We start from the raw sequence: 12,180 nt of genomic DNA, 5'->3' as shown, positions 1-12,180 counted from the left end.
TTGTTGATAATTGCTAGAGCGGAACTCTAAGTTATTATTGTGAACAATTTATTGCTAAATTTGATATCAAAACCGGAGTTGTGATGTATGAACTTGTGAAGCAACTAAGCTTGATAATTGTGGCGGAACTACATTATCAAACTTAGGGAGAACACTCAAGTATCTAGTTCTTAGGGCTATCATTGAACTTAATCATTAATGCGGACATTGTGATTATTTGTTGGTCAGGGTTAATTATACGGCGGATCCGTTAATTAACCAACATTAAAAAAAGATAAAAATTTAGAATATAAATTGTAGTTTTGTTAAGGAGTTATTATTATAAAACATGCTTTAGTTAAGGAGTTATTGATACTTCAAGTGCAAAATGATGATATAAAACCATGATAAAAATGCACTTTTAAATACTAATCACTTATCCTTGCTAACCAAGTTACTTCTCTCTTAAAAAGAAGAAGAAGAAGAAGAGGATAATTTTAAGGAATAAAAAATAATATTATCAACAATATTCCAATTTGAATATTGATATGATGTTTTGTTTGTTCAAGGACGTCTCCTAAAAATATTTTTAAATTTTAAATTTTATTTTTTAAAAAGTGGTGGCCCAACGCCCAGCTAATTAAAGACAAATGTTGTTGGGTAGATCCTCCTATAGAAGAGTAAATTGATAGATAGTTCTTAATGACAAATTAGAATAAACAAGGTAGCTGAGCAACAAAATTAAAATTTATAATACATAAATGTCAGTCGCTGCACGAGAAAATATATATGACCATGTAATTTATATATGTTATATCCATTCTCAATTTGTAATGCACTCTCCAAACAATTACATTTATTTTATTTTATTTTTAAATTGATGTGAATGTGTAATATTTAATATAAAGATATTTTTATTATTAAATGAGATATAATTACATTTATGTAAGTAATGATATATATATAGATGTTGAAGTGTTAGCGTGCATATAAATTTCAAGATGTAAATTCTAACTTTACAAAAGTCAATAGACAAATATAATTTTAATCAAATTATAGGATATTAGAGTTGATTTTTCCTAATTAAAATGATGTTAACAAAAAAAAGAATGAATAAATAAACAAATTACATTAATTTGATAAAACATTCTCATTATTTTGAAAATCTCAAAATAAAATTATGTATATTCTGATTAAAAAAATTCTTTGCATTTTGAACATACATTCAATCCATAATAATACATAGATAGATAGATCATGTCCACGAAGTTCTTTTTAGTTTTATAAAGCTAAGTACTTAATTTTTAGGTATTAAAATTTAAAAATAATTAAATAATCCTTTAACTAAGGTTGCTGATTGTCAACTTATTTTTTTATTTTCAATGATACATTTTTTCCCGTCTTATCTCCCTCTATTTTCCAAAAGAGAAATAAATAAATTCCTAAGAAACGTGAAATAGATGAAAGGACTAAATTATAAAGATATTAAAAACTATGGGGATTAAAGTATATTTTCTGAAACCATGAGACTATTTTTTTCCTTGTCAAAACGACAAGGACTGGTAAAAAACAACAAAAACGAATTCCCTTGTTGGGGCTTGAAACCGGGACTCTCAGATGGAAGCTGTGGCAGCTGATCATCTAGACTGCAAGGCACACTGGAACGTTGGCTAAATTAAATATGAAACCATCAGAATGCAATTCCCACATTTATGGAAGTGAAGGGACCCACAAAGCTGAAAAACAGTAGTAGTGTTTCACCAAATCAACACCCAATTCCAAAGCAAACTTCCCTTTCTTTCTTCATCTCTGATCACTGATCTATGAAGGAGGAATCCAATTCCCAAAATTTGGAAAAAGAAATGGAATTCAATTCCTCCTCTCCAAGAACCATCCCTGTAGTCTCCACATTGACCAACCCCTTTGACAACAACAGCTCCGTTGCTTGCGTCAACGGCCACACACGAAAGCCCATAGCTTTATGGCCAGGAATGTACCATTCACCAGTAACCAACGCTCTGTGGGAAACAAGGTCCAAGACCTTTGAAAGACTTCTTGACCCACCTGAAGATGCAACTCCACCGAGTGAATTGTTGACCAAAACTCCAAAACAGAGCCGTACTAAAATCTTGTATGGTTTTTCTACTGATTATATTTTAAGAGAGCAGTATAGGGATCCTTGGAATGAGGTTAGGATTGGTAAACTGCTTGAGGATCTTGATGCTTTGGCTGGCACCATCTCTGTCAAGGTACTCCGTTTCTTTATTTTTCTTCTTTCTTCTTTCTTCTTCTTTGAAATGAATTTATCCGTGTAGTGATTCGAAGTTAGTTTTTTGAATTGTTCTGGAATAATAGGTGGATTAGGTTGTAATGAAAGCTCCGGCTTTTTTCTTTGTCTGTGGTCTCAAGGCAAGATTTATGGCTAATATATATATATATATATAATTTTAAAGTTAGCAATGTTGTGGTAAAATTAGTTGTCTTTAATACTATGACATGGGAAATGGATAATGGACTGTGTCGTATGCTTGGTTTGTTGGCTTTTTTTTTTAATCTTCTGTATGCCTGTTTTTGATGCGCAAAGAAATTTGATGTGGAATCCCCAACTGCATATATTTTTGGATGATTACGTCTGTTAGTTGAGTGTTTCTCGACAATGATTGAATATTTTGAAATGTAATGCTAGTTCTTGTAATTTGGATGGAATTTTCATTGCAGTATACAGTTCATATGCATCTTCCTTTCTATTTGGGATTGAATGTTTGTTGTTGTATTAGCACTGTTCCGACGATGATTGCACAACAAGGCCACTGCTGCTGGTGACTGCTTCCGTGGATAAGATTGTCCTGAAGAAGCCAATTAGTGTTGACGTGGATCTTAAAATAGTCGGTTCTGCCATATGGGTTGGTCGGTCATCTATTGATATTCAACTGGAGGTCATTCAGTCCACAAAAGGTACTTTATTCTGGTACCAACTTTAGCTTTAAGATATAGTGTTCCTTGACTTTAAGAGAGTGGAAATAAGAAGACAAGACAGAACTGATCCTGATGGAGTGTTCTCAAGTGGGTTTGAGTGTTAAGCCCTTTAGTTATACTATTAGTAAGAATCTTATTGTTGCTCTAAGATGTGTTGTGTGATTCATTCAATCTGAATGCTTCAACATACATTTTGAAGAAGTGAATGAAGAAATGTAAGCAGGATGGCAATTATTTTCTATTATCTCAAACTACATGGAAGTTTTAATATCTGGCTAACCAAATATATTGTTGAAAATCCAATAAAATGGCTCTTTTTTTTGCGTTGTCTTTATATTTCTTAATCACGGTAAGAACTTTGTTTTGCAGAGGGCTCTGACACTTCAGACTCCGTAGCTTTGACAGCCAACTTCATATTTGTGGCCCGTGACTCTAAGACTGGGAAAGCTGCTCCAGTGAATAGGCTGTCGCCTGAAACAGAGAAGGAAAAGTTACTTTTTGAAGAAGCTGAAGCAAGGAGCAAGCTCAGAAAGAGGAAGAATGTAGAAAAAAAGAAGGAAATTCAGAATGGTGAGGTAAATAGACTTGAAGCATTGTTGGCTGAGGGACGAATCTTCTGTGACATGCCAGCCTTAGCGGACAGAAATAGCATTCTTCTAAGGGATACATGCCTTGAAAACTCTTTAATTTGCCAGCCACAGCAAAGGAACATACATGGTCGAATCTTTGGAGGGTTTTTGATGCATCGGGCTTTCGAGTTGGCTTTCTCAACTGCTTATGCCTTTGCTGGATTGGTTCCTTACTTTCTTGAGGTTGATCATGTTGATTTCTTAAGACCTGTGAGTACCAGCATCTTTTCTTTCACCAGTCATAAGCTTTAACTTCATTCTGATTATGTCTCAAAATGAAATATAAGCAACTGCTCTAGACCTCCCCCAAGTACCATCTCCTTACATCATTGACTGAGTTTAAATTTTTGTGTGAAGCTAAGACGTGATTTGCTCATATAAATGTCCTGAAGTTCAACCATCCAATTCAACTACTACATTGTATTTGAAATTTAAAATGCAGATAGTGATTTCTTTGCACAGATTGTGATTAAAAGTGTGTGTGTGTGTGATACGTCTGAGAGAGAGAGAGAGAATTCATAGGTATATCAACTACAGAAGTTGTGCATGTGAACTGCAGTCTCCGTGGTCCATGCAATCAATTTGGAGTCATAGTTTACATCAAGAAAATTTGTTTGATGAACAGGTTGATGTTGGAGACTTCCTGCGCATCAAATCATGTGTTCTTTTCACGGAACATGAAAACTCAGAAAAGCCTCTGATCAACATTGAAGTTGTTGCCCATGTTACCAGGCCTGAGTTGAGGTCGAGTGAGGTAAGTGCCCGAATTCCTTTCTTTCATCAAACAGAAAATGCTTTCAGAGTAATTTGCTAGTCCTTGAAAAGGGTCACTGTCTAGAACTTTTACAGTACGGATTTGAAGCTCAAATTAACATGAAACTTCCCTCACATATTTCCTATCTTTTTAATTGTGTGCTCCTATTTGCGTTGGCCATATTTGAAACAGGTATCGAATACATTTTACTTCACTTTCACTGCACGTCCTGAGGCAAAAGCCACAAATAATGGATTTAGGATCCGGAAAGTGGTTCCTGCAACAGAGGAAGAGGCGCGCCGTATTTTAGAGCACATGGATGCAGAGTCCATGCAATCTAGCGAAGGCAAAAGCAAATAGGAATGTATATTACAAATTAAGGACAATGAGAAGCGAATATATTTGGCATAGCTCTATAGCCACTCGACTGGTGTCCAGTTCCACGCATTGGAGGGATCATCAGTCTCACTTGATGTAAAAATTAGTCAATCTTGGTGAGCCCACTCATCCATGAATTCAGGAGTATTACCACGGAAAAAGAATTCCTAATAAATATATTTTCCTTATCACTAGGATACGAATTCCTGGGGTGAAATTTAGTCACCTTTATTTTATATATTTTGAAATACAGTTATGTTTCATTGCCTTTACTGGAAAATAAAAAATGCCCCCCTTCCTGATTTAATATTTGCTATAACTGTTAATTATTTGGACGGGGAAAGAAAATGCGATAGTAATTGCATGGAAATTATGGTTCTAACTTCAGAATATTGTAGCTGTCTTTCTTCTTTGAACTGAAAACGGAATTTCATGGAAAGAAATTTACGACAGCTAGCATTGATATGAAACTACGGTGGTAGCAGTAAATTGATGGTGAGATAGTCGTGGTTGTGGTGACTATGGTTTTAGTGGTGGAAGCAGCAGCAGCGGAGGTGAGGTGGTGGAATATTGTTGAAAGATATTTCAGGCCGAAACGGAGTACAGAAGCTCCATGGGAGGGTAAGCTGTTAACACCAGTCATTCTTCTCAAGGTCTGTGAGTGCTAGTTAGTTCTGTATGAGATTTGAAATAAATATAATGCTTTTGCCAAACATATGATGAGATTAAAATTTCAGAAAAAGACAACAATTACTAATTAGGTACAGTACAGATTGTTCTAATGTATACAACAGGAATACATCCTATGCTCATGACTTGCATAACTGAACAGCTTAGCTTTCCTATAATTGAAGTTTTCGACAGGCTTACGTGACGACATTGCTATTGTCAACTGCGAGTCAAGCCAGCATATTGCCCTACTTCACCCAAAGAAAACCTCGTCGTATACTATCTATATGACAAAAGCAAATTACAAAATCTTTGTCATGGATTTATACAAATATTGAAGAAAAATAAATTACAGAAATCTGGCAAGCCAGAGGCACCCATGAGAACCCCAACCTGCCCAATTCACCCACCATAGGCATTTTCTGGGTAGGTGCAACAGTAAGTTTACCCTGATATGAACAAGAGCTACAAATATTAAGGAGATGCACTCTCATCATCGGAGGAATCACACTGCTTCCTTGCATTGGATCCAGAAAAAACCTGTGGCAGCGTTGGATTTACAGGAACTGGAAGCATTGGATTAACTGGAACTGGAAATTTATGGGCAGAACTAACAACTGTTCGCTCATTTATCAGGCCAACTTCTTTGCACACACGATCAAGAACACTAAGAAAGTCTCTGACCACCATGAAGATTCTGAAGGGGTGAGCCTCTTCCTTGGCTGAATTACCATGGAAGTATTCCGTGATCTCCTTTACTAGTGACAAAGCAACACTTTCTTGGGCTTGAATCCTTATAATCTCCCCCTCAGCCATTTTCATGAACCTCCTCATTGACTCTGAAAACCTCTGACAGCTTTCCACCATTCCCAATGTTTCATTTAATCGCACCACCTCGCTGATATTCTCAATCCCTCTAGAAAGCTTGGCGACATCACTGCCAAGTACATCAGAATCCATAGCGGCTGCTTTCTTCACATCACCAAGCTCTGAACTCAGACCAGAAACAACTTGCAGGCCGAGCTTCCTACACTTGGCATCTTCACTGGAAGTGGAATTTGGAGTGTGGTTGGTCCCAGAGAGACGAGCACCTTCGGTTCTTATAATTTCCTGTACAACAAAATGCAAGAGTGTGGTCTTTCCATCTGCACCCTTGACATCAACAAGCTTAAGGAGCGTGTCAAGCTTGAAGGCATGGGCATCACCACGGTTAGTGCCAACATTCATGCGGTTTCCTGTCTTGAGCACAGCTTCTAAAAGTTTCAAAAACATCCTGCTATTTCTCAGTTCTTCACAGGCTGCCTGTAAAAAGGAAAGACCAATGAGACTTGGGCAGTGACATCTCAGATCCACCAACACCAAACAATAATGACAAGAAATCACATGGATTAATTTAGAAAGAAAGAAGCACAAGGACTGGTGGTTGCTAAGCGCACAGAATTTTCCATCGGATAGCTGACAAGGTAGCACCTTTGGGCCATTCAACAATCATCCATAATAAGTTTGAGCAGCTATCTCGAGAATTGCAGAGCCAAATGGCTACTAAATGTTTTAAGGTGTTGAGGACTGTGCAAGTACATAAATTGTAGGCTTGATGACCACAATTATACCACAACCAAAAGGAAGAAACTAAGAATCAAAGGAAAAGGATTAGAAGACTTCATTTACCTCCAGAGTTTGAAAGGACCTTTTGAGATACTCAACCTCGGACTCAAAATTGGCTACGTAAAGCATTGCATCCACTCGTTTAAATGCAAAAGGTACATCAAGCACTGCCTTCAGAAATTTCTCAGCATGACCAAGCTTCGTTGGAGAACCGTCCTTGTATTCTTTCAGTTTACGCTCCTCTTCTTTGGTAGGAGCCATCTTCAATAAACTTTCTAGAAGTTCAGTTCCTAGAGTATCAACATTTCCTGCATAACAAGCGGGGCTTGCTTTAGTTGCGAGATCAGTAATAAATAATTGGGCATGTCACTGCACGCGCATCATACAAATTAAAAGGGCCCGAGAGAAGCAGTAGTGGATGATGGAAGTAACAAATCCAACACAAAATGACAAGATGAGGCATTTAGTGAATTAGGAGCTCTCCATAAGTTAGCAGATCTCAAGATGTCAAATGTAATCGAACGCAGGCTGGCTCATAAAAATTAAAAGCACTGTATACGTCCAAAGGCCAGAAGCAACCGAAGATCTTTCAGTAACGTTAAGTAATGATGAAAAGAGACCTCAACAATAAAATACTGGTTCATCTGCGGGTCAAATATGTTTAAAAAAAAAAAACAGCCTAGAAAGGTTATTTTCAAGCAACAAAGAAATAAGCCAAGAATTCATTCCCCAGACAGAACCCAAGACATGAAATAAAACAAGAAACTTGGACCATGTCTACTATATTAATGGACATTTACCTTCTAAAAGGCCTTCACAAACTTCCTCAATTGTCACATTGAATGCCCGGAGCAAAATTGCAATGTTCTGCGCCTTTTTGGGATCAAGAACCCTATTTTCTTGGTTGGGTGTTAGGCTAACTGAATGAGGAGTGGCTGGCTTTGGTTTTGGCGTATTGACGACGAACAATGTCTCAATCATTTCCTCGTTCAATCTGCGGAATATCCAATTCAACCAATTATTCAAGAGAGAAGAGAATATAATCCATATTTGAACTAGATATTTAGACCTATTTTACTAAAAAAGAAAAAAAAGAGCACGAAAACACCGATTACAAGTAAATAGGTAACAGAGGGTTCAGAGTCTTACTTAAAAGAGCTGGACCTCAGATGATCCCACACCATTTCACGATCAGAGCTTGCTCTAACTTTATCCCAATGCAAGGGCTTTAACTTTGGTTTAGGAGTTTCCTCGGCATCCTCCATTGTTTTAGAACTAGGTGGCAACTCAATTGGCGATACATTGGCTGTGCTTTGTAATACAAAAGGCCTTGAGGGTGGTATAAGCGCCGGAGGCTTTGAAATTGGCTGGTCTGTTGGTGTTGATAAGGCATTAACACTGGGAGATTCCCATTGTCTTCGCGGTAGCAGCATTGGCGGAGGCGGAGGAGGGGGCGGGGGCGGGGGAGGCGGAACTGACATAAGCTGCTCGAAAACATTACTAATTCTTGCATTTAGACCCAAAACACTAGAAGTCATTGTTGGTGATACATCTGGGCTCTTTCTATCCGGCGAAGAAGAAGGTGAAGACAATAATGTAGGAGACATCTTAGTATGATCTGAAACATTCGAGATTCTGGGAGATGAAAATGTGCTCTTAGCTACAGACAATGAAGGAGACATCTCAATTCGATCCAAAACATTTGAAACTATTGGAGATGTAGGTAGGCTCTTCTCGAAACCTCTTTCTGGTGAAGAAGCAACAGACAGTGAAGGAGACTGCGCAGTTCGATCCAAATCAATTGATATTTTCGGTGATGGGGTCCTTTCCAAATCTCTATCAGGTGATGAAGAAACAGAGGACAACGTCGGAGAATTCACATTAAATCGAGCCAAATCGTTCAGTTCTCTAGCAGGTGAAGTTGAAACAGAAGAAGGTGAGCTAGAAGGTCTATTCTGGGCCAAATTGCTATTCAATATTCTAGCTGGAGATAAAGATGGAGACCGCATAATCACATTGTTCCGATCGAAATCATTCAACACTCTAGGAGAAGTAGAAGCCGAAGACAGTACATTTCTTTCCAAATTTAGTGTAATTTTAGGCGAGGCATATGGAGATGAAGCACAAGATGATGAAGAAGATTCCCTCTCATTATGAGCATCCATTATTGATGGCGATGGTGGTGGCAACGATTGAGCAGCAAGTACAGTAACAGATTCCGGCGATTTTGGTCTGGGACTCAAACTTCCTGGCGGAGAAATACTGAGAGAATGAGACCGAGCAGGAGAAGCTGAAGTGGAAGACGAACGCGAGCTCGAAGAATCAATACTTTTTGCATCAAAACCCGCAGCAGCAGCAGCAGCAGAAAAACCTCTTCTAGACCCGCTGGAGCTTTCTCTACCGCCTGAAGATCCTCGCGGTGAGTAAAACTCCTCTTCTTCCTCCTCTTCATTCCCATCCCTATCAAAATTGCCACTTCCATAATTCTGCCTCGAATTATCCCTGTTGAGTGGTGGAAGCGGCCGCAGCTCCGGGGACTCCAGTTTATGATGATCAGACCTGACATTAGTGTTGTCATTGGAGCTTTCATCCAGCCTCCTTGAATTTACTAAAGTTCCCAAGTAAAGAAACTCGGAACTAGTTGAAGAGGTTCTTAGTTTATGGCTGTTGCTACTTGCTCTAGTATCTGCAGTTACTTGGTACTGTCTGTTGCTGTTACTGGATCCACCGTAAGTCTTGCTGTCGGAGAAGTTAGTTTGGTTTCTCCGGCGGCGAGCGTAATAAAAGGTGATGATGCCCAAGACAATGAGAGCGGAGACGACAGCCGAGATGGCGACGACGAGGAGTTTTTGGGAAGTGGGTTTGGGTTTAGAAGACTGAGGAAGGATGAGAGAGGAGATGTTGGCTGGGAAAGATGCGAATGCGGTAGGGGACGGAGGGGGTGGAGGGGAACGGTAGGAAGGGAAGAAGGGGGATTGGTTAGGGGTAGGAGTGGGGAATGGGATTTGGGATGGTGGCGATGGTGGAGAAGGTGGGGAAGGGGATGGAGGTTCGGTGGGAGGGATGGAGTCCTGTGGGAAGAATGGTTGATGAAGAATCCGACGGTTAGTGGTGGTGGAGGAGGATATGTGGAGGGGCGCGTAGGATAAGATGAAGAGTGATATAGTGATGAAGGAGGAAGCGAGGAAAGAGGGTGGCATCTTGTGGTGTCTCGGCTCTATGTTTCAAGAGCAGGGAGGAGGAGGAGGAGAGAAATGTGCTGTGGGTGTGATTTGTGGGGACTGTTTGCTTTGTTGAAAGAGAGAAAGGAAAATGGGAAAGGGTTGAATCATGAGAGAGGGAAAGGAAGAGGAAGGGAAAGTGTGGAGGAGAAGGAGGAGGAGGACGAGGTGGTGCATCCAGCTAAGATTCTGCTGGTGAGTTTGTCTGGTATTTGCTACTGCTATTAGTGAAGTGAAAAAGGGAGACTTGAGTCTTTGACAATTTGCGTACGAGCTACAAAAAAATATGTTCGCTTTTCTTTTGGTCTTCTTTTATTGGTTTGTGTAATTCTACGGCGTCCTTTTTTCTACGTAATCAGACTCTACTCTCAATTTTCTTCCCAGCACAAAAACATCATCATTTCAAACCTACATATTCGCTAACTCCCAGCACAAAAACATCATCATTTCAAACATGCATCTTAATTCTTCGCTAACAAATTATTTAAATAATATATTTTTAAAATTTTGACAAACACGTTATAAGTTATTAGGTTCCTGATGGCATGCACGCAACAAAACTAATAAAATAAAATTATTTAAGGAGTATTGGGATGTTGTAAAAAATTATTTAAAAATTTATTATATAAAAATCTATTTTTTTTACTTTAAATATTTTTAAAAAAAATAATTACAAATTATTTAATTATTCAACCTCCAACCATAATTGTCACTATTAAAAAATTTTCTAAATTTTTATTTAGTAGAGAGTAATTAGTATACTTAAAGTGCTAACTCATTATTTTACAATTTATATAATTTTTTTATTTAATAAATAACAACATTTTAAAAATAAGATATCTAAAAAACATTATAAATTTTAAAATATCAATTTTTTCCTCAAATAATATTTCTAATTCATATATTATTAAGGATAATTTTAGAAATTTAATCAATCATATCACTACTTAATTATTTTAAGACTATAATTACAATCTACGAATTAAATATATTCTAATGCTTAATTTTTAAAATTATTTTTAACCAAGTAACATTTTATTAATTATCTCATTTAATTTATAGTTAATAATTTTGAATGTGTGTGACTTATTAGGCTCTTGATATGGTGTCCTAAATGTAAATTATATTTCTAATAAAATATAATTGAATCAATTAAATAATTTAATTTATTATCAATTTAACAATAAATTAATTTATATTTGAAGATTAGATGCGTTATTTAATAACGCATCATAATTTTTTAAATATTAAAAAAATCATTAGTAGTTTTAGTGATAATTTTCTTGATGTAAATAATATTATTTCATCAATAATATTCTTATTCAACATTAAAGTATAGAAAATGCATGTTATATTAAATCATGTTTGTTCCATGTATAATAGTTATTGATCATTTGAATGAGATTCGAAATTCTTTTTAAATTTCATTTCACCTTAACTAAAAATTTCTCAATTGATTCTATTTAAGAACAAATAAAAAATATATTTTTTTAATTCACCCAAAATAATGCATCATCTCGTAAAGGTAAGTTTAGTGTACATATCTTATAATAAACACTTATATATTAATTTTAAGTATTTCTTATACCTCAATTTATGATAACAGTTGTTTCATTTCATATAGAAAAGAATATGATATATGCAAGCCCCTGTAGCTCTAATAAATATAGAGTACTTAAAAGAATATCAACCAATAATATTTTAGAAAATAATATTTTGATGTAATAAAAATCTCATAATAATAACAACTTTGTAATTTTAAAGTAGTTTTTATCTTATTAACTTTATTTTTACTCTAAATTCATGGATGAAATACTTAGATTTGTTAATATAATATAATATAAATATTAAAAATTAACTAAATTTTTATCAATAATAAATATATATATATTTACATAAATATAATAATATTACGTATAATCAATCAATCAGTTAGCATATAATTATCAAAGTAACCCTTGGACACATA

At 36.4% G+C, this 12,180-nt stretch overlaps 2 protein-coding genes across 2 annotated transcripts; one reads left to right on the top strand and one right to left on the bottom strand.

The window, feature by feature from the left end:
* Window positions 1-1,687: 1,687 nt before the first annotated feature.
* Window positions 1,688-5,025, top strand: LOC105115207 (acyl-coenzyme A thioesterase 9, mitochondrial). The gene is made up of 5 exons (XM_011012033.1): window positions 1,688-2,228; window positions 2,757-2,934; window positions 3,325-3,794; window positions 4,210-4,338; window positions 4,531-5,025. The coding sequence occupies exons 1-5, from the start codon at window positions 1,803-1,805 to the stop codon at window positions 4,696-4,698; spliced, it is 1,371 nt and encodes a 456-aa protein (XP_011010335.1). The 5' UTR covers window positions 1,688-1,802; the 3' UTR covers window positions 4,699-5,025.
* Window positions 5,026-5,419: 394 nt separating this feature from the next.
* LOC105115206 (formin-like protein 1) lies at window positions 5,420-10,529 on the bottom strand. The gene is made up of 4 exons (XM_011012032.1): window positions 8,140-10,529; window positions 7,791-7,984; window positions 7,054-7,298; window positions 5,420-6,687 (listed from the first exon to the last, which is right to left on the bottom strand). Exons 1-4 carry the CDS (start codon window positions 10,188-10,190, stop codon window positions 5,860-5,862), a joined length of 3,318 nt encoding a protein of 1,105 aa, XP_011010334.1. The 5' UTR covers window positions 10,191-10,529; the 3' UTR covers window positions 5,420-5,859.
* Window positions 10,530-12,180: the final 1,651 nt, after the last annotated feature.

The sequence above is a fragment of the Populus euphratica genome, unplaced genomic scaffold (assembly GCF_000495115.2).
Source record: "Populus euphratica unplaced genomic scaffold, PopEup_1.0 scaffold663.1, whole genome shotgun sequence".
Lineage (NCBI taxonomy): Eukaryota > Viridiplantae > Streptophyta > Magnoliopsida > Malpighiales > Salicaceae > Populus > Populus euphratica.
This window is presented reverse-complemented; position numbering and strand designations above follow the sequence as displayed.